Here is a 23,713-nt window from a genome sequence, read left to right on the forward strand (position 1 = left end):
GAGCTCTGCTATTTCATGGGTTAATTTAATAATGGTCAAAATATAATAAATATTTTTTCCTCAATTTGTAAGGCTCTTACTCTGTTGAGTTTTGGAAAAATTGATAGTTCCATTTTGTGGTGGTTTGTTCTTCTGGACTTTGACTGTATGTATTTAATAATATTTAAAGTTAACTAGGAGGGAAAACTATATTAGGATTTCAGTGAACTTTATAGAAGGGCAAATCACTGGTTAGGGTTGATTGGAACTTTTTGGCAGCAAGTATTTAATTTTCAAAATTCAGAGTTGCTGTAACTTTGCAGAAACAAAAATTGATGCTTTTTTTTTCTTTACTCAGAAAAAAAAAAAAAAACCAAAACCAAAAAAAACCCCAAACACTTTTTAGAAAGCAGGCATTTAAAGTTGGAAAATTTAAGAATGTGTGATTTTTCTTAAGATGAGTGCCATGAGGCAGCTGTCTAATGACTTCTTCCTTCTCCTGTGACCTTTAGGGAAGGATTGGTACCTGGTGCACGTGTCCCTGACTGTGACAGACGTGAACGACAACGTCCCTGAGTGGGCCATGGAGCCCTTCCCCTTCCTGGCTGTGGTTTCCCCCGAGGCCGCGGGAGGGACTGAAGTGTACAAGCTGTTTGCTGTGGATGCAGATGAAGGGATTCATGGAACTGTAGAATATTTCCTCTTGGAAGGTAATTTTTAACCCTCCCATTCCATGGGTTATGCCTCACTATTGCGGCACTTTATCCTCAGCTTTGTTTCGCCCTCTTCCTGCAAAAGGTTCATAAACCTTCAGCTCCGTGTGTGAGAAAAATCAGCTTTTATTGATGTTTGGACATGTTTCTTTGCCAAGTTGAGTTCTTGCCCGTGTATGTCCCTGGGGATGATGGGGCCGGAGCAGTCAGTAATCCCAAGGCTTTGGCAAGGGGTGGCAATGGGGCCTGTCTTCACGAGACAGTCTGTGCAGCAGTCTGCTGAGTGGAGAATTAACGTTCCCATCCCTTGTGGGAGTCATGCTTCTGCTTCATTTGTAACAAACTTTTTAATGGGCTGGGTTGGGCAGAGCTTGTACGAACTCAGTGATAATATTTTGTGTGTGCTCCTTTTAAGAGACTTTAGTAATAGTTCAAAAGTGTCTGAGCAGATGGGGAGCAACAGTACCTCTCCAGTGGAGAATTTTCTGGGAAGGGATACTTGGGGTCAAGCAACAGCAAAGTTTTGGAGGATAAAAGAAAGATGGAGAGAGACCATTCAGAAGAGCCTGGAGTGACAGGGTAGGGGGTAATGGCTTTAAACAGAGAGAGAGTAGGTTTAGGTGGGATATTGGGAATAAATCCTTCCCTGGGAGGGTGGGCAGGCCCTGGCACAGGTGCCCAGAGCAGCTGTGGCTGCTCCTGGAGCCCTGGCAGTGCCCAAGGCCAGGCTGGACAGGGCTTGGAGCACGCTGGGCTCGTAGGAGGTGTCCCTGCCCATGGCAGGGGGTGGAATGAGACGAACTTTAAGGCTCCTTCCAATCCAAATCATTTTATAGTTCAGTGATTGAGTGATAATTGTCCAGAGAGTGAAATGGAACTTTGAGATGCAATCATGAATGATGAATGTAATGCCTGATTTCTAAGTTCTAAACAAACTTTTGAACCTTAGTGTGCGTGCTGATCCTAAGCCAAAGCCAACTTGGGAATTGATACTGTATTCTCCTCCTAATTTTAATCGAGTAAAAATATTCTTGCTGATGACAATTTGCGGATGTGTTCCTTTTAGGTGGTGAAGACAGATTTGAAGTGGAGAAGGACACCGGCTGGATTAGAACGACGGGTTTGCCACTGGTGAGGGACAAGGAGTATTTGCTGACTGTACTGGCAGCAGATAAACTTGGGAGCAGAGGGTCCCCAGCCTCTGTGTCTGTAATTGCTGGATTTCGACCACCACAGTTCACCAACATGTCATACTTGGTGCACGTTCCTGAGAACAGCCCGCGAGGAGAACCGTAAGTAACGGCTCGAAGTAACGCACCGAGGTTGTGGTCCCGGTCTAGACTTGTGTTTGATCTCCACAGGGCCTTGGTATTGTTTGGGAATCATCAATAAATACCGTGAGAAGCTATTTGGGTCTCTTAAAAGAAGTGATCAGGACACAGCTCGATGATGTGTTGTTTTAGTCATCCTTTTATGGGGAAAAGTGGTATTGAATAGTTGTGCTTTCTTACTTTCTGGCATGGTATGGAGAGGATTAGATGTTGATTGTTTCTTAATTTTCAAACAAAGTGCAGAATACAATTTATACTGTTACATCATGAAGAAAGATATCTTGTGTGAAAGAATATGGTTTTTTTTATGTGTCAAATTTGGAGAAGTGCCTTCTCCTCCAAGTGAAAATTGGAAAAACCAAGATTCTTTCTCCTGTCTTCTTCACCATGACAAACTGAGCTAAAACGAAGATGCCACAGAACTTGTCATTTTATTTCTTCAGCCTTTGTATAACCATGTCCATTGAAACATCACAGAAAACGTTAGTAACATAAGTCCACCCGAACACTCAGTCCCTTCTTTTCCAAACTGTTTTGTTCTTACAACAAATATTTTCTCTTCCACTTGAATTGAGGGTACTTGTCCAGTCAATGTGTTCCTTCTGTGGCAGTTCAACTATTATTCATATTATATTATCTGCGGTGTTAATGTTCAATCTGCAACATTCAGTTTTACGGTGTCTAAATAACTGAGGATTGTTAAGATTAAAAAAAAATATTAGTAGATAACAAGGTTCTTCTTTAAAACTGCAATAAAATTAAATTGCACAGGCATAAAAGAAATGGAATAACTGCAAAATACTGTAATATCTAACAGGTACCCTCTGTCTTGCGTTCAGTAATGTTTAGAATTAAAAATAAAATTATTCATGAATTTTTATTACGATTAGAAATAGGTCTGCACACCTTAGATGATAGTAGATTAGTCAGTTGACTTGGTAACATCCAAAAGGAATGAAGTATTTTGTGTGGTTATTGCATCTAAAAGGGTTTGAATATACACAATGGAAGTGTGAAAGTTGTTTCTATAATGTGTTGGCCAGAAACAGCCCTGAAAATCCATTTAGAATCCTAAAGTTCTCATATTTGAATTGGACCAATAACCCAGGAATGCAGGTGTAGTGGTTTTGGTTTGCCAAACCAGGAGGGGGATGGTGTCATACACTGGATTTCTGGGTTTAGGGTTTCCTAACTAGAGCCTGATTTAAGGCTGCTGCTGAGCAGAGGAGCATCACCAAACCTTTCCCTCCCTTTGGTCTGCCTGCGACACCCATGAGCTCCGGCTGCGTGGGCAGGCTGAGCCCAGGAGACGCAAAGACAAAAAGGCAGAAAAAGTTTTCAGTTGGGTTGTTAAACGTGCTCCCAGCATGGCCTTGAGATTTTCAGTGCTGGCAGGACAGGACAGGTGGCTTGAACATGCAGCCAGGGCAGGGAGCTGGAAGGAGAGCCAAACCATTCCTGTTGGCAGAAATGCAGCCGTGCGCTGGCTGAAACTGCCCGCCAGACCTCAGCCCAGGGACACGCAGCAGAAACCTGACGGGAGATGCTGACCTGCAGCAGTGCCGTGCGTTGGTTCACCAGTGCACCGGAGGGAAGCGAGACACAGCAGCGTGGCAATGCAGAGGAGGGGGAAAAAGAGTTGGCACAAAATGAGCTTTTTGGGTTTTGACTCTAATCTTCACAGGATCATGTTGGTGTGCTCTCCTGGGAGATGGAATTCTTTTTCCTAAGAGACTTGCGTGTTAAAGCAAGAGAACTTGAGGAATTACTTTTCTGGTTTAAATGCTTTAAAAATGTTTAGTTTTAAATTTCTTCTTTTAACTTCTTGCTGTGGGTGTTTCCACTTGAAGGCTTTAAACACGTTGGACTCCAAGTGGAAAAAAGATAGTGCCAGATGAGCTAAAAATATACGTCCAGTGTAAGCTGTAACACACGCTGCTGTTAGGCCCTGGCTTTTATCCTTTTGCAGTTATCTATTGGAACTTTAGGATGGGATGACTGCAGCCAACTTACTGTGCTGTTATTAAAACAAATCTTTTTCATCTTGCTTTATCTTTTTAGTTTCCTGCCTGAAAACCATCACTACCATAGAAGGAAGTTGAAGTAGGCAAATTCAGTTGCAGCAAAAATTAAATCCTCTGTTCCTGCATTTTTAATCCTTACTGTGTTCTGCTTCCAAGAATCCTGCCTTTATCTGTTTAACCCCAAGGTGATAGAACCACTGTGTAACAAAATGCTTGAATTTGGAGTTTAGATACAGCTGTCACTGACTTCATTGAGGACACCTCTGAGCAGACCTGCAGGGTTGCACCATCATTTCTGATATGCATCGCTTTTGTCATATTTTTCAGACTGTCGTATTATGTCCTTGAGTCCTCTCTTTTATTTATTTTTTTTTTCAATGCAGCTTTCTTACAGTCACTGCTGTGTCATATCAAAAGAAATCCCTGAGCTACAGTTTGCTCACTAATCCTGGGGGTCTGTTCAGCATTGATCGAGCAACGGGAGAGATCAGCCTGACTCGCAGTGTGGACTATGAAGGTGACCCCCACCAGTACCTCCTCTTGGTCAGGGCAGAGGAGGATGAGGAGCAGTCCAGCACTGCTGCCGAGGTAGGTGTTCCCCTCTGGCAGCCTGGGTGCGTTTCCATTTCCCTCCATCTTTCTGAATTCTGCACAGATTCTCCAGGAGCTCCCGTTTCCCCATGCTGGCCATTCTGCTGGCCGTTTTAGAGGTCGTTTTGTCCATGGGGAGATGTTGAGGAGTGGTTTAGGTGCTCCTAGATTTGACTCTTGCAGATGCTCTAAAGGCTGTTTCTGACGGATCAGTATGCCATCCCATCATAGATCCCAAACCTTACCTGGTAACACGTGGAAACGGATGTGGCCAAGCCAGACATGAGGTTTTGTCTTAGCTCTACTTTCATCAAGTATGGGCTACATTTGAGACTATTCCACTCTAAAACAAAGGCAGGACAAAGAATTATTTGTTTTGCATCCAGAACACAAAGTGAACTCGTAAAATGAGAAAGTAATAAAAATTCACTGCCGTTAAAAGCTGATGATTCGTGGTATTTTAGAAAGATGTTTGACAGCAAAAATATTTCTTAATATAGTTATTACAGTTATTTGGATTCAGAGATTCACTGAGCTAGGAAAAGCATACTATATGGGTTTGTTCCTGCTGCGGGAAACAGGGCAGGGAGGGAACTGGAGACAGAATTATTAGGATCAAGTGTGAGGACACAGAGGGCCATGAAGCAGTGTGCTATGCCAGTGTAACGAACACCGGCTGGAGCACACCAGAACCCGACAGTTTCTGTTCACCCTTGTGCACCACAAGATGAAGGATGGTAAAACATGACTCAAAATAGGATTATGAGATGATTTACGAATATGTTTAGCCTAGAGGTAGTTTAACTACTTGCTTTACACTGATAGAACCTCAGTAGTTGAGAGAGTAGCTCTAGGTCGTGCGTATGTGCTCTGCAAGGCTCGTGGCATCCAGCTCTGCAGGTGCTCTGTGATGCAGAATGCCTCGGCTAGCTGCATGAGGGGCAGCAGGGCGAGCCGCCAGAAAGGCTCCTTTACACACTCCTTACTCTGGGGAGTGTAAACCATGCGACTGTGGGCTCGCATTTGACACAGGGATGAAAAAGCTTTTGCAAAGACGTTAAAAGTCTCTTACTCGGTTTAGCAGAACCATAGAATAATCTGAGTCGGGAGGGACACACGGGGATCGAGTCCAACCCCTGGCCCTGCCCAGACACCCCAACAACCCCACCCTGTGCCTCAGAGCATTGTCCAGGCACTCCCTGAGCTCTGCCAGGCTTGGGGCTGTGACCACTTCCCTGGAGATCAGTTCCACTTGTACCAGATTTGTGCTGCTGTAATTGAATTCAGAACTCGGTCTTAGAGATTTATACCGCTGAAATGTAATATGCTTGGCAGTAGAGTTTTTAGTGTTACAAATCACAGAAGTGTTGCAAGATAAGATAATGGAAAAAGGGTGCTTGGCAAGCAGATGGTCCATTTTCCTTTAAATTAGTAATAAGGGATAATCAATGGAGATGGAGGGTGGGTGGAAAACATTGCTGCAGGATCAGGGACGTGGCAATTGCTACTATCTTGGAATGTCATCCTTCAATGGCACTCAGCAGAAAAAGAGCAATCTTAAGAAAAATGTCTTATCCTATAGCTGCTGAAGACTTCAAGGATGTTTTTGGGAAATTCTTCCATGTGATGTTTCCAGAGCAGTGAGGTTGTTCCCTTGATTCACTTGGCAGTGTAACATTTCCCTCTTCTCCATTAAGGTTTTGGTTGTAATCACAGACGTGAATGATTGTGCCCCCGAATTTCAGCAGTCGATTTACAGCAAAGTCGGTGTTCCTGAGACAGTTCCTATGACAACTGCACTTCTCCAAGGTTAGTGCTCCTGAAGCCATTTATTACCTTCACTGTAGTTTTCTCCCTTGCACTACTTAGAATTCAGTTCAGAAAGCAAAATTACCTGTTCCAGCGCGGGTAGTTGCAGCGCTCTGAAGGCAAATGACACCTTGGCGAATCATGTCAGAGTTATTTACTACTGCCACGGCCCAAACAATTTTTGGGGGACAGGAAGGCAAAGGAAACAGATTTTATTTTCTTTGTGGAATTTTGGAGTAACAGAACTTCGCTGTGGTTGGAATTACAGCAGCAGGCTCATAGTAGCAGTCTTAGTACATTTCTTGAAGGAAGAGAGTGATCCTGGATCAGGAGTTATGGACCCCTCAGATCACCTTCTCTGCCTGTCCTGAGAGCCCTGTGTGGGCTTGCTGTAGAGATTCTGCTCTCTTGCATTAAAAGCCTCTTGTACAGTTTGACTGTTCTGTGTTAGGTTTTGTTTGGATGCTTGACAAGACTTTGCTTCTTCCCAGTGAGACTGAGAACGTGAGCTTCAGCTGGCGGTGCTCTAAAATGCAGCAATAAAACAAATTTGTGTCAGTTAAGCAGTTGTACAAGGGCCTTGCATCAGTTTACGTAAGGGTTAAGGACTTCCTCTAAATCTTGAGGGGGAAAAGGAAATTCAACTTCAGGAAAATTGCTGTTCCCCAGTAAACAGGATTTTATAACCTCCTACTGTTCTACTTAGTGATTTATCCAATACTAATGGCGGTTTGTCAGTTGTCTGGTAACTGTGTTTTTAGCATAAATTTTGGTAGGTTATGAATAGGATCTGACAAACACATCATGGGCATCAGTTGGATAATCCATGTAAATATTCCCTCTTTAATTGCACGGTGTGTGATCTGAGTGATTTTAATTTGGCAGTGTAGGTCAGGTGGACATGAGAATATACTTCTCTGTGTGGGAATATATTCTTGATGGTACAGGTTTCTTTAACAAAGCCAAGATTCTAAATTCTCCCAGGGACTCCACTTTTGGTTGTTGTTTTTTTTTTAATATCTTATTTTTGAGTGAGGCTTAGTTCACTAAAAAGCACAAGGGCCAGCAGAGTTTCCTGACTGTTTTCCAGCACCACGTTCCAGGACAAGTCCCGCTCCAGTGGCAGTGAATGGGAACTTTCCGTTCCCAATCACTGACTTTGATCTCCACAATGTCTTTCTCTTCCTTTCTGACAGTGGCAGCCACTGACTGCGATTCAAAGGAGAATGCCCAGTTGCTGTATTACACTCTGAGCCAGGAGTTCAGCATCACTCCTCATGGCACTATTTTCCCAGCGGCACGGCTGGACTATGAGCGCCCGAACCACCTCTATGAGTTCATCATCATGGCTGTAGACCAAGGGCAGGAGCCCAGGACCGGGACGGCGACTGTGAGGATCCATGTCTCCAATGTGAATGATGAGCCACCTGAGTTTTCTCAGACAGTGTAAATACATATTCTTCAGACTGTTACCTTTTACTGTTGCTTTTTGTATTTTGGTTGAAAGGCTGCTCACAGGATGGTCACCGGCTCTGGTTCAGTCAGGGCTGAGAGCCTGACCGACAAACGTGGGCTGATATTTTGACTCTGACACTCCCAGTAAAAAAACATTAAAAAAAATATATATACAATCTCTTTCGATGGATCTTGAACTTCTGTTTTTTCCAGTATGTACTGGAAGATATGGTGCAGTAATTTCAGATTATACAGTTCAGGAGCACCCCTCCACCACCAAAGGAAATCAGGCAGAAAAAACAGGCAACAGAGTTGTTGCCATCAGCCCTCATCCAGAGACGTGGGGGAATTTTGCCTTTTAATGGGGCAGTTTAAACTTAATGTCAGCAGTCTGCATCCTTGGTTAATAGCTGTCAAAGAAAAATGCTTAGATGACACAATCCTAAATGGCAACTGAATTGCAAAACCCACAAGATAAATGCCATTAAGTGGAGTTCACTTAATTTCACTTAGTCCCATGCCCTACAAACCGCATGTAGATATATTTTTTTTCTTCTAAATACATGTGAGCACTTTTCTTCCATAGCTGGGACTCAGAAGCCTCTGAAGCAATCCCAGAAGTACTGGAAACTTGTACTGATGTTAGAGACTTAGTAATGGAATTTCCAGTCAGCTTCTGCACCAGCCTTCTACTCTTGACAGGAGGAGTTGCTCAGAACAAAACTGAGGCAAAGATTTCAGTGATGCTAAGCTTGGGGTTTAGCTGAACAAAGCATCAAAGCTTTCTGACAGTCCTTGTTTTATGTGCAGATAACCTCTGGCTTCAAAATCTTTTGCCTTCCTTTCTTTTCTAAACATTGCTGAGGAGATACGGCTTGGAAAATTTGATCTTTTGTAATTTATTATAGGTTCTCTCCATATTTTCAAATACTAAACCAGGTTTCTCATTCTTCTACTGATGCCCATTTTTCATTTATTTATTTATTTTGCTATTCAGAGATATTGAATATTTATCTGCATCTGTTCCTAATAATTTAATCAGAAGTGAGTGATACTATTTAAGAGGCTAACAAATTGGAAACAGAAAACATAGTTTCAAAAAAATCCCTGCCAACTCTTTTGCTTAAGGTTTACTGAAGAATGTGATTAAAATTATTTTAAATTTCTAAACCTTCAGCAGCAGCTTTTCTGTTTTCTGTGCAATAGCAGGGAAATTACTATTGTGGGGACGTGTAGATAGGCCCTGGGATTGAAATCATCTCCTGGAATACAAATTATCTCGAGTTTTTGGTTAACTGGGCTTTGAGTTTTCTTCCTCTTTCCTGTTATGAAAGGAATCTCGAACCCAGAGGTAAATTTCAGACAGAACTTAGTTGAAATTCTCCATGCAATAGAACTCTAGTGATCACATGTAAATTGGGGCCTGTTGAGAGACTGTTTGCAGTTAATGCTGTGCTCCGTGGCAGTCTAATACAAATCTAGGTGATGATGTTGTCCTTCCAGCCCTTTATTTAAACAGATTTACAGCCCAGTATAAACTCATGATTCCTTGCCATGAGCTCTCTTTCATCACAGTTCTTCTTTATCTCAGTTATGAAATGCTTAAGGCTCCCACTCTGTTTCATGCTGTCAGTTTTTACTTCCTCTTTTTTAAGAGATCTCTTCTGAACTCCTCTCTCCCTGTATTTCATGTAAAAATTTATCAGAATTACTGTTCATTTGCTTTTGAGATACAGAGTTAAGACAGTGTCTTGAGGGTTGCGACTGAGCTAAACCAGAATGATTTACTTCTCTTCCTTCCCTGCATATGAAACTGGGGGAAGAAAAGCGGCTGTTTCTCTGGAGGTTTCACAGAAAACACGCGTACCTCAACAGCAAAGTGAAGGAAAAGGTTTTCCGTGCATCCGTTTTCTTTTCCTCTCAGTGTTCTGCTGTCCTCAGCATGTGGCCAGGGTGTCCACAAGCACTGTAACCCCGTGGTGCCTCTGGGTGAGGCTGGCTCCAGCCAGCTGCAGTTCATTCTGCCAGCCGAGCTCTGCTGCGGACACTCTGACACACGCTCAATCCACTCAGATAAAATAATAAATATTTGGGGCTTTGCTAAAGCAGGGGGCTTTTCTACTCCAGAGAGCATTAAGCTTAGGCTGATAATGCCTCTTAGGAGCTTACAATGTCAGTGATGTGTCTGGACTTGAGCAGAGATTGTTGTAAAACTGACATTATGCACACGTCCTCCACAACTCACTCTCATCTTGGTCCTGCTGGGGCAAGGACTGCACTGGAAGTCTTTTGAGGACTTGTGTCAGAAAGTGCTGCAACGAGAACTGCTTTAACTTAGCAAGTGCTTGCTGGGAGGCTGTGAATCAGGAAGCTTTTTTTTTTTTAATTAAAAAAAAACCAAGCCCAAGTGAATTCTGCATTTAGGTCAAGTCTTGTTGTACAGCTCATCTTCAAGGCTGTAGTACAGCTGGAAGTTTGGAGTGGGAATGTGGGGATGACAACAGAAAGATGTGGATGGTGGGATAGACCATCAATGCTGTCGTGTCTCTGCTTAACAAAACAAGCATCCTGTCAGTGCAATTGCATTAGAAAATTACAAATTCCTGCAGTGCCCTTTGAACAGGTAGTTGGTAGGTGTTATAAAGCTGACTTCTCTAGATTATATATCCTGGTTAAATTAATGCATGTGCTGTTGTCTGGGGTTTTTCACAGCTACAGGAGCTTTGTTTCTGAAGATGCAGGCCCAAACACGCTGATCGCCACAGTTAATGCTGTTGATCCTGATGGAGATGCTGTCACATATGATATTCAGTCTGGGAACCAGAAAGGGAACTTTGTTATCGACCCTAAGAAAGGTAATTATGTATTAGCTCTTTGCCGCTGTGGTCATAATGTTGATTCTGCCGTGATGCACCTTGAATTTGGTCTTATTAGCAAACTGAATAGCATGCACTATCTTGTGTATGCTTAGTTTTTAAAAGTGCGTGGAAAGAATGCAAATAATCTCTTAGAGTGTTTTAAAAATGCTATCATTCCCCAGAATCTGTGTATAATTGACCTCTCTTACCTGTCCAGTGTTTGCTTTCAGTCAGTAACTTACAAGAGGGCATAATTACAGATAACAGGTAGCTTAAGAGACAGTAACTGAATGGAGAATGTTATTATTGATAACAGGGTGACATTCCAAAATGTCAGACAAGTATCTGAATAGAATTTAATATAGGAAACTGGACATCTGGGATTTTAAATGAGGCTTTTCCCACCCCGTGCTTGTGTCAATGTCCTGACGGTGCTGGTGAGAGCAAACTTTCCTTGGCTGAGCTTATCTGGGTTGTGCTGACACAAAACGGTGTGGAATGAGACTACCACTGTTTTGTTTCAGTGCAGGTAAAAGTATATAAAATCTCAACTAAAGAAGTGTATTTTTTCGTTTAAGGCTAAAACATTCACATGACCAGTGCTGTTTAGCCAAGAATACTGTATGCATGAGGAAAAAAAGATACGTGGAGGATATTTTGCAGTTTAAGGCATTTGTCCTGAAACGCCAATTTTTACATCTTTTTAAGTTCTTTTCAATAGTCACCTATTTTCAAAATGTGAAAAGAAAAAAGGTTCCCACTACGTTTTTGTCCTTATTAGAAAAAGAAATGACATAAGTGCACAAAGACCAACATCTGAGTAGGCTGGCATATCCCTTTAAATTAATAGGATTTATTTGCTGTTGATTGCTTGGAAAAAACAGAAGAGGATGTTTTGAGATTGAAACAGGCAAACAAATTGAAATCCCATTGAAGGATTGAAGTAACTTAATTATCTTCAGTTAAACTACTTTGTATTTTGAATCTGAACTGAGATTTTCCAAAGAAGCATTGAATCCATAGGAAGGAGTAAGCTGCCCTTAGTTATTCCTTCACTTTATTTCATAGAATTCACTTAACATGAAATTTTAATTCCAATGCAATCATGGTTTTGCAATATTAATGTTAGATTCTGAAATGTTCCCAAAAATATTGCAGGTAACTTGCAAGCATTGAATCATGACTCTGGGTTTACTACGAGCTCCTTTACTTCCTTTCTGACCTAAAAATAGAGCTGTAGCTTCCAAGAGTTAAATTTCTGCAGATGCTTTGGCACCTGTAGAGGAAGAAAGATTTTTGAAAGTGTCTAAATGCTACAGCATTAATATACCTGACACTGCTGAAAATCTTTTTTTGTAAGAAACAGGTTTTTTTGGTGAAAGCATCTTAACATTTGATTGATAGCATCTCTTGGGATTCGCTCCACGGTTTTAATATAGAAGATCATGCATAGGTACATTTATCCTTTTTTGCCAATTAATTTTACAGTATTTGAAACTTAACTTTGGGAACATTAGCATTTTTTTCCAAAACACTTTTAGGCTTTTATTGCTGAATAAACCAGTCGAAGTTTATACAGTGGCTTGGAGCAGTTTCTTTTCAGGAATGATGTCAGGGGAATAGTCTGTACCCTCTTGCGGTAGAAATGTGGAGATAAAGTGGAGAAGTGTCAAAGATAATTGCTGCAGCTAAAACAATACATTTGCAAGCAAATTGAGTGACATTGATGCAGTGGAAGTCCTCTGCTGTGATGACAGTTGTGATTCTTCCCGATGAATAACACAGGTGATGGACGGCGGAGGAAAAGAACGGCAGCCCCTTTCTGCAGGATATCAGGCAGCTGTGGTCCCTTTTGCATTTGTAGCTCCTCTCTCTGTGCCAGTGCCCCCGTGTCCCATCCAGCAGGGTGTGTCCTGTGGGGAATTCTGAGAGTGGCAGGAAGGTTTCCCAGCCTCTGTGGCTCAGTGCTGCCGTGACTGAGCTGCAGCGAGGTAAACTTGAAGTAGTTTCAGCTGAGCTGTCCATGGCAGCTGCAGATGGATGGAAGCCGTTACGGGCAGCTCAGCTGAGTCGTGCCCCGTTGGCTCAGTTTGCTCTGTAGACAAACCTGTTGCGATATCTGATCTCTTAATTTTGTTTTAATGTGGGACTGCAGTAAAATCGCCATAGTTAAATGAGACAGCAGGGCCTTAGGGTTGATTGGTGAATGGGCAATGCCAGAGTGCTTCGTTGTCGTGCTTACTAGTGAGAAGAATAATGGGAATGGGTTAATGCAGCAAACCCCCACAACCTGTTGTCTTTACAGGGCTGGTTAGACTCCGTGCAAGCCCCTTCCCCAAGCTGCAGGGGACAGAATATGTCCTGAATGTCACAGCTACTGATGATAACGCCTCTGGAGGGCCCCACCCTCTCACCAGTACTGCCCAGGTTGTTGTGAAAATTGATGATGTCAACAATAACAAACCTGTCTTTCAGAAGGTAAATATACGAGCCCCTGTCATTTGTACTGGACTGTGTAAAAATGTTTTAACACTGTTGGCGCTGCAGGTGTGCAGCAGGTGTGCTGCTCGGGAGCTGCTCTGCTTCCCTCCGAGTCCTGTCTTCTCCTTCTTTCCCGTCCCTGCCTAAGGCTTGCAGGGTTTGTTCTGCTCTTGTGGCAGAACAGCTCTGTGAACTCCTGTCTGTTCCCTGAACCACCCCTTGTCTCTGGCATTTCAGAGGGTGAGGCCGAGTGAAAGCCTTTTGTAGAGATCCCATGTGACACATGTGAGCAGGAATCCATGGGGATCGCTGTCTGTGCAGTGGGCTTGTTCCACAATACCTCTCTAGATTGCACGGGCTTCCTTTTGATGACTGCATGGCTGCCGCTAATGAAAGAGAGAAGAACGAGTGTTTTAGCCTAAATAGTGAAGTATTGTAAAAACATATATGCTTGCATTTGGTTTTAGAATGTTCATTCATATTAATGATCTGTTGTCTAAAAATATCAGATGTGGTACTGATGGCAATGTTGCATATTTGGAAAAGTCAGCATTCGTGTCAGCCTTAGAAATTCTCAGTAACCTCTCCTTGACAAAAGTTACCTTGTGTAGAAATCCCATTTTGATTAAACCAATTGATTGAAACAATTGCATACACTTGCCCTCTTTTTTATTAGACCTTTGCTAATATGGAAAAATATTTCCATTTGGAAGCAACTTGAACTTTTTATACAAATACTTGCATTAGCTGGAGATGCTCAGTGGCCTCATGTTGTGTGTTGTCTGTATAACCACAAAATAGCAAGGGAAATTTAAATTAATCATGGTACAGATAAAGCTTTAACAGCAGAGCATGGCCATGCAAGTGTAGCTAAATATTTTTTTTTCCCCCTGCTGGTATATCTTTAAATCAAATGGCAAGGGAAGTCCTTGATTTTTCTCTTTTTAAAATTTTTCTTTCTTTCTTTCTTCTCCTCCCCTCTCTTAGTGCCAGTATTATCGAGAACATGCTTCTGTCCTGGAAAATCAGCCTTCAGGGACTGTTGTTCTGCAGGTTGAAGCCACTGATGCCGATGCAGGGGCCAATGGTGTAGTGAAATATGGCTTGATGCACAGAGATGGAGTCCTACCAGCATTTAGCATTCATCCTGACACAGGTAAAGCAAATGTCAGAACTGATAACGGCGTGGAGAAACCACCCTGTAACACTGTTGGAGAAAAGGCTTAGAGAAAATCAGACTTCCTGGTTTTTTCTTTTAGTGTTTAACAGCAGACCAAATATGAACCGTAGCAACTGCATGAACAAGTCTTCCATGAAGCCGTTTCACATGTGTTCAGTAGTGAACTAAAACTGATGATTTCCTTGAAACGTGGAAGTTGTGCTTTGTGAAGTAACTTGTGTGCTTTTGTAACTGGATTTAAGAGACCCGAACGAACTATTTTGAGTGCACGTTATCATACAACATTGCTAATGGCAAATAAGTGATTTATCCAAATGACAGCAGTCTCACAAACAACAAAGGAGCTAAATCTTAGAAGGCCAAAACCAAGTTCAGGCTGAATTTCTGGAGGATAAAAGATATGAAACATTCCTTTACCCTATACTTACAACTTTTCAAAAGAAATGTTTTTTTGAGAAACTCATTCTCTTAGTTTGTACTTACCTCCATTTTCTAAACTTAAATTGTAATATAAGTTTATTTGTTTAATGAATTAAGTCAATTTTATTAGAAAATCAATTAATTTTCTAATTCAAATTCCTGTTGTGTGTAGATATAAGCGTAACTAAAGTTCCAGTCTGCCTGAGCAGTACAATGTCAGCTGTTGCAATTGTTAAATCTCAGGGTTGGATCCTTGAACCTGAAGCTAATATCATAGTTGTACTTAACCTACTGCATTGTATTCCAATGGATTGACAGAAAATTAAACATCTGCATGTAAAATATTGCCAGACACACAGGATTTTAACTCTTTGCTCTTTAATTTGTTTCCAGGAGTTCTGACAACTGTTCGGGTATTCGATCGAGAAAAGCAGAGGGAGTATCCCATCACCGTGACAGCAACAGATCAGGCAGTGGAGCCACTCATTGGAATATGTCAGATCAATGTTGTCATCCTGGACCAAAATGACAATGACCCCAGATTTGAAAACACCCACTATGAATGTAATTGAGAGTCACTGGATAGAGTTTCAGTGCCCTGAGTGTGAGCCTACCCCATGTCTCAGATTTTTGGGGTTGTGCCTACCCCATGTCTCAGATTTTTGGGGTTGTGCCTACCCCATGTCTCAGATTTTTGGGGTTGTGCCTATCCTGGCAGTAGAATAGGTGACAAATTTTGATACATCCAGAGATGCACTTTGCTTATTTATCACAGAGCTATTCCTCTGTGTAAGGTGTGATGTAACATGTACAGCCTTGCCTTATGGGAATATTCCTTGCGACAATAGCCATGTCATTCATACAGAGCAATTATTCTCTGAGTTAAAATACAGCTAACAGAAGTATCTTATAAGAAATAAGAATTCCGGGTTATGAATGGGGGGTGATATGAAGTTCAGATATGATCTGTAGCTGTGGAGTGAGAGCAGCCCTTTAAAATACTCAGTGTGTGTGGCCATGGTTCCAAGGAAGAGAAAATGCTACTAAAGTAAGAATGTATGGCAGTTATGTCCTTATGACTTACTAAAATGTCCGTTTAGAAAATTAATGATCAACCTGAAATACCCTTGCCTTACGTTAGATTTCCTCAGAGAGGACACGAGAGTTGGGACCAGCTTCCTGCGTGTTGCAGCCCGTGATGATGACTACGGCTCAAATGCTGCCATCACATATTCCATAGCAAGGGAGGAACCGAATTATTTACAGATTCATCCTACCACAGGCTGGGTGTTTGTGAACCAGCCCATATCTCAGGTACGGTGCCTGCTTTCCTTTTTAAGCTGATTGTTTCAATGTATTGTAGGAGAGACTGAGGTCGTGGGTCTGGGTTACCCCCTCAGGTTAAAGGATCAATACATCTATTTAAATTAAACATGAGTTCAAAGCTTTTAGCTGTTGGGTTCATGGACTGTGAATTGCAAAAGAGCTTTCAGCTGGGAAGCAGCAGCCACAGCACTGCCTCTGAGACCTGCTCTTCCCATTTCCCTGGCTTTGGCACGCTGATCCCAAGGGCTGGAGGGCTGGGGTCATAAGCAGGGAGCAAGACCCCAAATGTAGGACTTGATTGTGCCAACAGGCAATGAGTCAAGACGCAAACCTGAATGGGAACAAGGGTGAAATTTTGGTGCTGATACAGATTCCCAGCTTGATCTGTGTCAGTTGTGGTGCATTAAGCGTAGCTGTCTCTCAGGAAGGTGAAAGCATATAATTCATGTATTTATCTAAAATTGATCAGTTTCAGCGGTTTCTAAATACCTACAACAAGCAGTTTGATATTTGCAGGTTTTAAAGTAATTTGTTTTGAAATGGATCTGTTGTTGTAGATGTCAGTCTTTAAATAGTTGTTTTTTTTTTTTAATACTGATATTTGACTTCTAAGTAACTGACACAAGAAAGTTTGGTGAAGGTGTATTCTTTCAATGTATTTTTTTTTTAAATGAATCTAAGAACCCTACAGACCTTAAAACAAGAACTGTTAACAGGTAAGCTTAAGAACTCAGGGCCTTCACAGAGTGGGTTTTTGGTTCTGTTTAGTTTTAAATTTTGTGTGACATTTGCTTAGGTTTATTGAGAGATATGGCAAAATTTGCCAACCATCTTCACTAAAAAAATATAAAATTTTCATCAAATTTGCACCTAGTTCATATTTTGAGTTCAGCTTCAGATCTTTTTCTTCTGTGAAGGTTACTTTAAAGTGTACCTTTAATTTTGTGTATTCATTTATTTCGGAGGCCTGCTCAAAACCTTCTGTAACGAAACCTTTTTTACTGTTCAGAAGTCATCTATAATTCGAGAGATTACTGCTACAGATGGAGGCAACAGGAGCAGTAAAGTTGAGCTTGCTGTAACTGTAACCAGTGCAAAAAACCAGCCTCCACAGTGGGAAAGAGACAGCTATGAAGTTGTCATTCCAGAGAACACGACACGGGATTCCTCAGTTTTGGTAAAGTTGTTTGTCTGTCTGTAGCTCTCAGTCTGCAGAGGAACTGAACGTTGTTTATTTGCTTAAATGTAGTGAGGTTTTATAAGAGTTTTGTTTTCGTAGCTGAATATCTGGGAGAATCAAAACACAAGAGCTTTTAGAAACGTTGCTGTACTTACAGAAGGGTTGATTACACACACTTTTTGAACCGTGCAGACAATCAAAGCAACTTCTCCCCTCGGAGATCCCCGTGTCACTTACAACCTGGAAGAGGGGCTTGTCCCAGAGACCAACATGCCAGTTCGTTTCTACCTGACTCCAAACAGACATGATGGCTCTGCTTCAATCCTGGTAGCTGAGCCCCTGGACTATGAAACAACAAAGAGCTTTCTGCTGCGGGTGCGAGCACAGAACGTGGCTGCAGTTCCTTTGGCAGCATTCACCACGGTCCACGTTAACGTCACAGGTGTGTGAGCTGTTCAGTGATGTCACTGTGTAATCCTTCCACTTCTGTCCTTTAAAGTTTTATAGTTTCCTCTCCGTGTGCTCTGTTTGATGTTCCAGACGTCAATGACAACGTCCCGTTCTTCACTTCATCCATTTATGAAGCCTCAGTAACAGAGGGAGCTGATGTGGGGACATTTGTCACTCAGGTGTCTGCCACCGACCTCGACCTTGGTCAGCATGGTGAGGTAAGAATGTGGGGACTTTCATCTCCCCTGGTGGAATAACTTCTGCATGAACAGTGGCTAAATAGTCTGGAAACCTTCAGCCTAGGAAAGGGATGACTAATAGGGGAATGTGGAAGGAAATAAAGTAGTTAATTACATACTTCTCTGTCTTGCCATGGGAAAAATGCAACTAAAAGTAGGAGGTGTGAGGGAGAAAACAAAGAGGAAATCTTTACACAGCCTGTAGCTTAGTTGAAATGCTTGCTGTAAAATTCTCTTGTTTGGAAAGTTCTACACAGACTTGAAATGAGATGGGATGAATGAATGGAAGAAAAGCTGTGTTATAAGCTTCTGCGAGTTGCAAATCATTGGCAGAACTGAAAACTGAATCCTTGCAAAACATGGCAAGTTAATGCCCAAAGAGGATGCATTCCTTGCTGATTTAAGAAATGGAAAACAGAAATGTCCTTAGAACAAGAGTGCAAGCTGAAGTCAAGTGACAAAACCATGCGTAGAATAGAGGGTAGAACGTGGTCTGTGATCCTGAGCAGGGTCAAATGCAGCTCACCTGTGGCTGCTGTACAAGTATTTGGGATCTTTAGCTGAGTTTGAGTGCTGCAGCACAAGCACTGTACAAATGTGTGCTAGTGAAATCAGGAGCTGATTAGGCAAATTATTTTCCTTTACGGGTCAGCAGTCAAGCAAGTTAATTTGCTTGAGACCGGATTGCTGAAGGTGCAGTTTCACCCAGCTTCCTTGGCCTGATCGAGTACTCGGACATGGGAAAGCTCTTCCTCTCTTTAAGTACTGTTCTAGTTGTGAACTATTCAACAAAAGGAAAGTGCTTATTAACAACTTCTTTTTAATCCTGTAGATAACTTACTCCCTGTTACACGACAGTGGCAGAGACTACGCCTGTTTCCGCCTGGACCCGCAGACAGGCTCCATTTACACCACCTCGGTGTTTGACAGGGAGGAGAAGGGCTCCTACCTGCTGGAAGTCAAGTCAGTGGATGGCTCTGAATCAGCTCGACCTGGAAAGCATGGGAAGCCCAACTCTGGTAAGAGATAGATGGCTGTGCTAAGTGTGGTATTACCTGGACTGTGTCGGAAACCAGGAGCTCTGAAGTACAAGATTAAATGGCAATTTTCCTTTTTTGTTTTCATGCCTTGTGAAAGAGTGTCTGTTCTGGTTTCGTGGTGGCTTTTTTGCCATTCATCTGTGCAACAGTTGTGTCAGAGCTGGAAGATAAACTTTACATGATGATCAAGGAAGTTTTTTGTTCTGAAATAAAAAAAACCCCAACCTATAGACCTTCGTATTTAGGGTTTAGAGAGTGTTTTCTAGTTAGCAAAGATGTGCCTGTTATCTGTAGGATGCAAATCTTTGGGCAGTGCACGTGTTTCTCAGAGCAGTGCATTTGGTACAGTATTCAGTCAAAAGTGATTGTGAAGCAGGAATGTGCAAGATAGAAAATCCTTTTCTCAACTGATCACCCCGCTTGAATAAAAACTTAAAATTTTGCGGCTTCAGGATGAAAAGTTACCACTAAATCCTGTACAACTGCCATATTAGACTTCAGTTATTCAATTATTCATGTAGTATGTGTTTAAACAAATTGCACGTGACATTCATTTGACACCCAAGTGCTTTTGAGTAATGTTGGTGTATATCCAGCCCACAACCCCAAAGGGTTTGTTTCTGGATTGTCTGCATCTTTGTCTTCATCGGGTGTGCAGGCAGACAGGTGAAGGGATCGTAGCTGACAGCAGTGGCCCAGCTGGGGTTTGGGTCTGTGGCTCCTTGTCTCTGCAGACACGGCGTACGTGCGCGTGTCCGTCAGCGACGTCAACGACAACCAGCCCGTCTTCGCCCAGGGCGTCTACGAGGTGAGCGTGGACGAGGACCAGGATGTGGGATCCACCATCCTCACTGTCAGTGCCAGCGATGAGGACGAAGGTAAAGCACTGCTCTGTCCAAAGTAGGAGCCAGTTGGTCTCGGCACACCAAGACGTGTTTGGTGGTGTGAGAAAGGGAAGTGTCGTTCTGTCTCTAGATTTTAAAACTTCTTTAAGCGCGCACCGATCGGGCATGAACGTCGGTTCATGACGGAGCTGTGAGGCACGGTCTCTTATTTCAGGAGACGATGTACTAATGTGGGATGATAGGAGATAATTTGTGTGCCTGCAGACACAGATTTTTTATAGATCAGATCATTTTCTTACAAATGGGTGCCAATAAAAATGTCCTGGTTAACTAGAATAAGTCAGAGTGGATTTCAGTGAGATTCATGTGCTTTCTCTATGATGGCCAGTGTAGTTTGTGTTTGGTTTGTTTATTTGTTTGATTTGAATCTAGACTTCCTGAATGCAAATGATGAATTTTGGCTGTGCTGTGTTATCCACAAATCAGCCAGAAATTCAGCCACTAATCATGTTAAAAGTACATAACCAGTGCTCATAGGAGAGACAGGGATCAGAACATGCTTCCATCTTCTGACCATGGAGCGCTGCTCCTTCAGCTTCACTGTGTGGTGAAATACTGCTTCTTTTGTTGTTGCACAAGACCCAAGGACTGTTCTCAGTGTGTTTGTGAAGTGCAAGGAGATCCTGACTGCACTGGATTCCTCCCACTCCGTAGGAGACTGAAGCAAATGTACTGCAGAAGGATTTACCCACTCAAGGAACTTTTAGTTTGGTACTTAGGCTGCCTCTAAATCTGCCCTTTAGTGTTGGACAGGGCACCTGATGTGATGGATGTATGGCACTTCATTTCTGCCCTCTAAATAAAGTAAAACCAGAATTATTACTTCATTGCATAGACACATTTTGTAGAGACAAGCTACAATTGGACACACCAGAACTGAAAATGCTGCAAGTAATCTGACATAGCTGCATGTTTTAAAAGACCAGAAAAACAATAAAATAAAAATAATGCCACTAATCAGTTACTGTATGATTTGTACTTCATCTCACCATCAGTGTGCTTTAAGAAATGCGTGTTTCCTGACACTGTTGGTAATTGACAGGAACAAATGCTAAACTACGGTATCAGATCACAGCTGGGAACACAGGAGGAGTGCTGGATGTAGATCCAGAAACAGGAGCCATTTTCATTGCCCAGCCACTGGACTATGAAGAAACAAAAGCGTACGAGATCCACTTGTTGGCCTCTGATGGGAAATGGGAAGATTATGCAGTTGTCATCATCAACATTATGAATAAAAATGATGAGGCTCCAGTTTTTTCTATCAACGAATACTACGGAAGTATAATCGAGGAACTGGATGCCTTACCAGTCTTTGTACTTCAGGTAGTGTATGCAGTTTCACAGATTATAATATTCCAGTGAAAAAACACAGATTACTGTGGTACAATTATGTTACAAATAACTCAGCACATATATATTAATGAAGTTCAGTTTGACTAATTTTTTTTTTGTCACTGAAAAGAAGAAATGGACTTCTGTGGAAAAAAAAATTGCAGGGATAGTAAGTAGGATAAACAGGATGGATCATTTGTTGATCCTAAAAAGCAAACAATTGACAATTTAAAGTAGCTGTCAGAATGTCGTATATAAATTGCATGTATGAGTATGAAAATCTAATATCATTTCAGTGCTTAAATTGTTAACATTGTTAAAATGCCTATTTGCCTGCTCTGAGTTGTCCCTGGATTCGCTATTCCCTGGCATGCACATGTTAATACCACGTGACATGCTTTTGCTGGGACTCCTTTAGACTGGAGCAGCACATGGGTTGTGATGCACTCACGGCATATTCCTACTTTCTATGTTTGTTGTTTTTTTCTTTTCAAACCTTTTGTAGGTTCTGGCCAGTGATCCTGATAGTGGTGTTGATGGAGGAGATTTGAGATACTCCTTGCACGGGTATGGTGCAGCTGATATTTTCACAATAGATGAGAAGACAGGCAGCATTTACTCACACAAGAGGCTGGACCGGGAGGAGAGGGCGCTGTGGAGATTCATTGTGTTGGCTACCGATGAAGGTGGAGGAGGCCTCACAGGGTTTGCTGACGTGATCATCAATGTGTGGGACATAAACGACAATGCACCCACGTTCACGTGCATGCCCGATGACTGCAATGGGAACGTCTTTGAAAACTCTCCTGCGGACACCTTGGTCATGGAAATGGCTGCGGTCGATCGCGACGATCCCAACGTCGGTCTGAATGCTGTGCTGACCTACAGGATAACCCAGAACGTGAAGAACGAGTTTGGTGCTGACATGTTTGATATAAATCCCAACACGGGGACCATCCACGTGGCAGGGGGACTGCTGGACAGGGAGAGGACTGAAAATTATTTTCTCACTGTTGAAGCAAGAGATGGGGGAGGGCTAACAGGAACCGGCACTGCCACTGTCTGGGTTGCAGACGTCAATGACAACGTTCCGAAATTCACCAAGACGCTGTGGCAGGCAGCAGTTCCTGAGAACAGTGCCATCGACTCCGAAGTCCTGCAAGTGTGTGCTGCGGATGCAGACGTTGGGGAGAACGCAGACTTAACGTTCAGTATCATTGGGGGAGACCCAGATGAGAAGTTTTACATTGAGAATGACAAGGAATGGCAATGTGGCACTGTTCGGCTGAAGAAGAAGTTGGATTTTGAGAATGCCCGTGAAAGGCAGTTTAATCTTACTATTACTGTGGAAGATCTGGATTTTTCTAGTGTTGCAGTGTGCCTGATTGAAGTGGAAGACTCAAACGACCACAGCCCGGCTTTCCTTTCTCAGTTTATTCAGACAAACCCTATATTTGAAGACGTGCCTGTAGGTACTACGGTAACCACAGTGAGGGCTACAGACAAGGACTCCGATTTGAATGGGAAGGTTACCTATTCTATAAAGTCAGATTCAGATCCCATGGGACAGTTTGTGGTTGACCAGTTTGGCCACGTGGTTGTGGCAAATGCGCTCGATCGTGAAGCCATTCAGAAATACGCTTTAGTAGTACAAGCTTCAGATCAGGGGACGCCTGCCCGCACTGGGAGTGTTACGGTTTTGATTAACTTGCTTGATATTAATGACAACGGACCAAGGTTTGAGGCACCATACATGCCTGTAGTTTGGGAAAACACATTGAAGCCTGAAATAGTGCATATGAACCACACGTCAAAGCTGCTTCATGCGTTTGATCCGGACGGTGAGGAAAATGGGCCACCCTTCTCCTATTCACTGCCACCAGATTATCAGAATCCCTTGGATTTTTCTCTTACTGACAACAGAAATAACACAGCAACTATAACGGCTTTGAGGTCCTTTGACAGAGAAAAGCAGAAGGTGTTTCACCTGCCAATAGTTATAACAGACAGTGGGATTCCAGCTATGAGCTCCACCAGCACCCTGACTATAACAGTTGGGGACGAGAACGACAACTGCCATGAGTCCGGTCACAAGGAGGTCTATGTGTACAGCTACAAAGGTAAGTGCTAGCTGGATGTGAGATCAGATCCTGGGTATTATGTCAGATTCATGAAATAGCAGGGCTTTACACTTTCCTTCTTGCAGTCTGTTAATCTATTTCTTTAATGATTTCCATGCTTCAGAACTGCAGCTCCTGTTCTGTAAACTAAGTAAAGTGGAATGAGTGAAGTACACTTGTAAAACTCAGACCTTAGTGTGTAGAAGGTTCTCTACCAAAAAAACCCGTTAGCTGCAAGCAGGTAAATGTTGAACTTGCAGAAAAAGCAGTCTTTTAT

The 23,713-nt window shown here is 42.4% G+C and overlaps 1 protein-coding gene across 1 annotated transcript in view; it reads left to right on the plus strand.

Annotated features, from left to right (window-relative positions):
• Nucleotides 1–530: 530 nt before the first annotated feature.
• The window catches only part of LOC136295658 (neural-cadherin-like), a 46,667-nt gene continuing 23,484 nt past the window's right edge, over nt 531–23,713 (plus strand). The window contains exons 1-17 of the mRNA XM_066194226.1: nt 531–689; nt 1,759–1,984; nt 4,431–4,635; nt 6,336–6,447; nt 7,644–7,893; nt 10,615–10,757; nt 13,066–13,238; nt 14,229–14,397; nt 15,235–15,405; nt 15,983–16,155; nt 17,177–17,344; nt 17,540–17,789; nt 17,888–18,015; nt 18,869–19,055; nt 19,811–19,954; nt 21,024–21,307; nt 21,822–23,436. Of these exons, the coding sequence (XP_066050323.1) occupies nt 563–689; nt 1,759–1,984; nt 4,431–4,635; nt 6,336–6,447; nt 7,644–7,893; nt 10,615–10,757; nt 13,066–13,238; nt 14,229–14,397; nt 15,235–15,405; nt 15,983–16,155; nt 17,177–17,344; nt 17,540–17,789; nt 17,888–18,015; nt 18,869–19,055; nt 19,811–19,954; nt 21,024–21,307; nt 21,822–23,436 (4,525 nt within the window). The 5' untranslated portion in view covers nt 531–562. The remainder of the gene's footprint in view (nt 690–1,758; nt 1,985–4,430; nt 4,636–6,335; nt 6,448–7,643; nt 7,894–10,614; nt 10,758–13,065; nt 13,239–14,228; nt 14,398–15,234; nt 15,406–15,982; nt 16,156–17,176; nt 17,345–17,539; nt 17,790–17,887; nt 18,016–18,868; nt 19,056–19,810; nt 19,955–21,023; nt 21,308–21,821; nt 23,437–23,713) is intronic.

The sequence above is a fragment of the Chamaea fasciata genome, unplaced genomic scaffold (assembly GCF_029207755.1).
Source record: "Chamaea fasciata isolate MVZ Bird 193981 ecotype frontalis unplaced genomic scaffold, bChaFas1.0.hap1 SCAF_12, whole genome shotgun sequence".
Classification (NCBI taxonomy): Eukaryota; Metazoa; Chordata; class Aves; order Passeriformes; family Sylviidae; genus Chamaea; species Chamaea fasciata.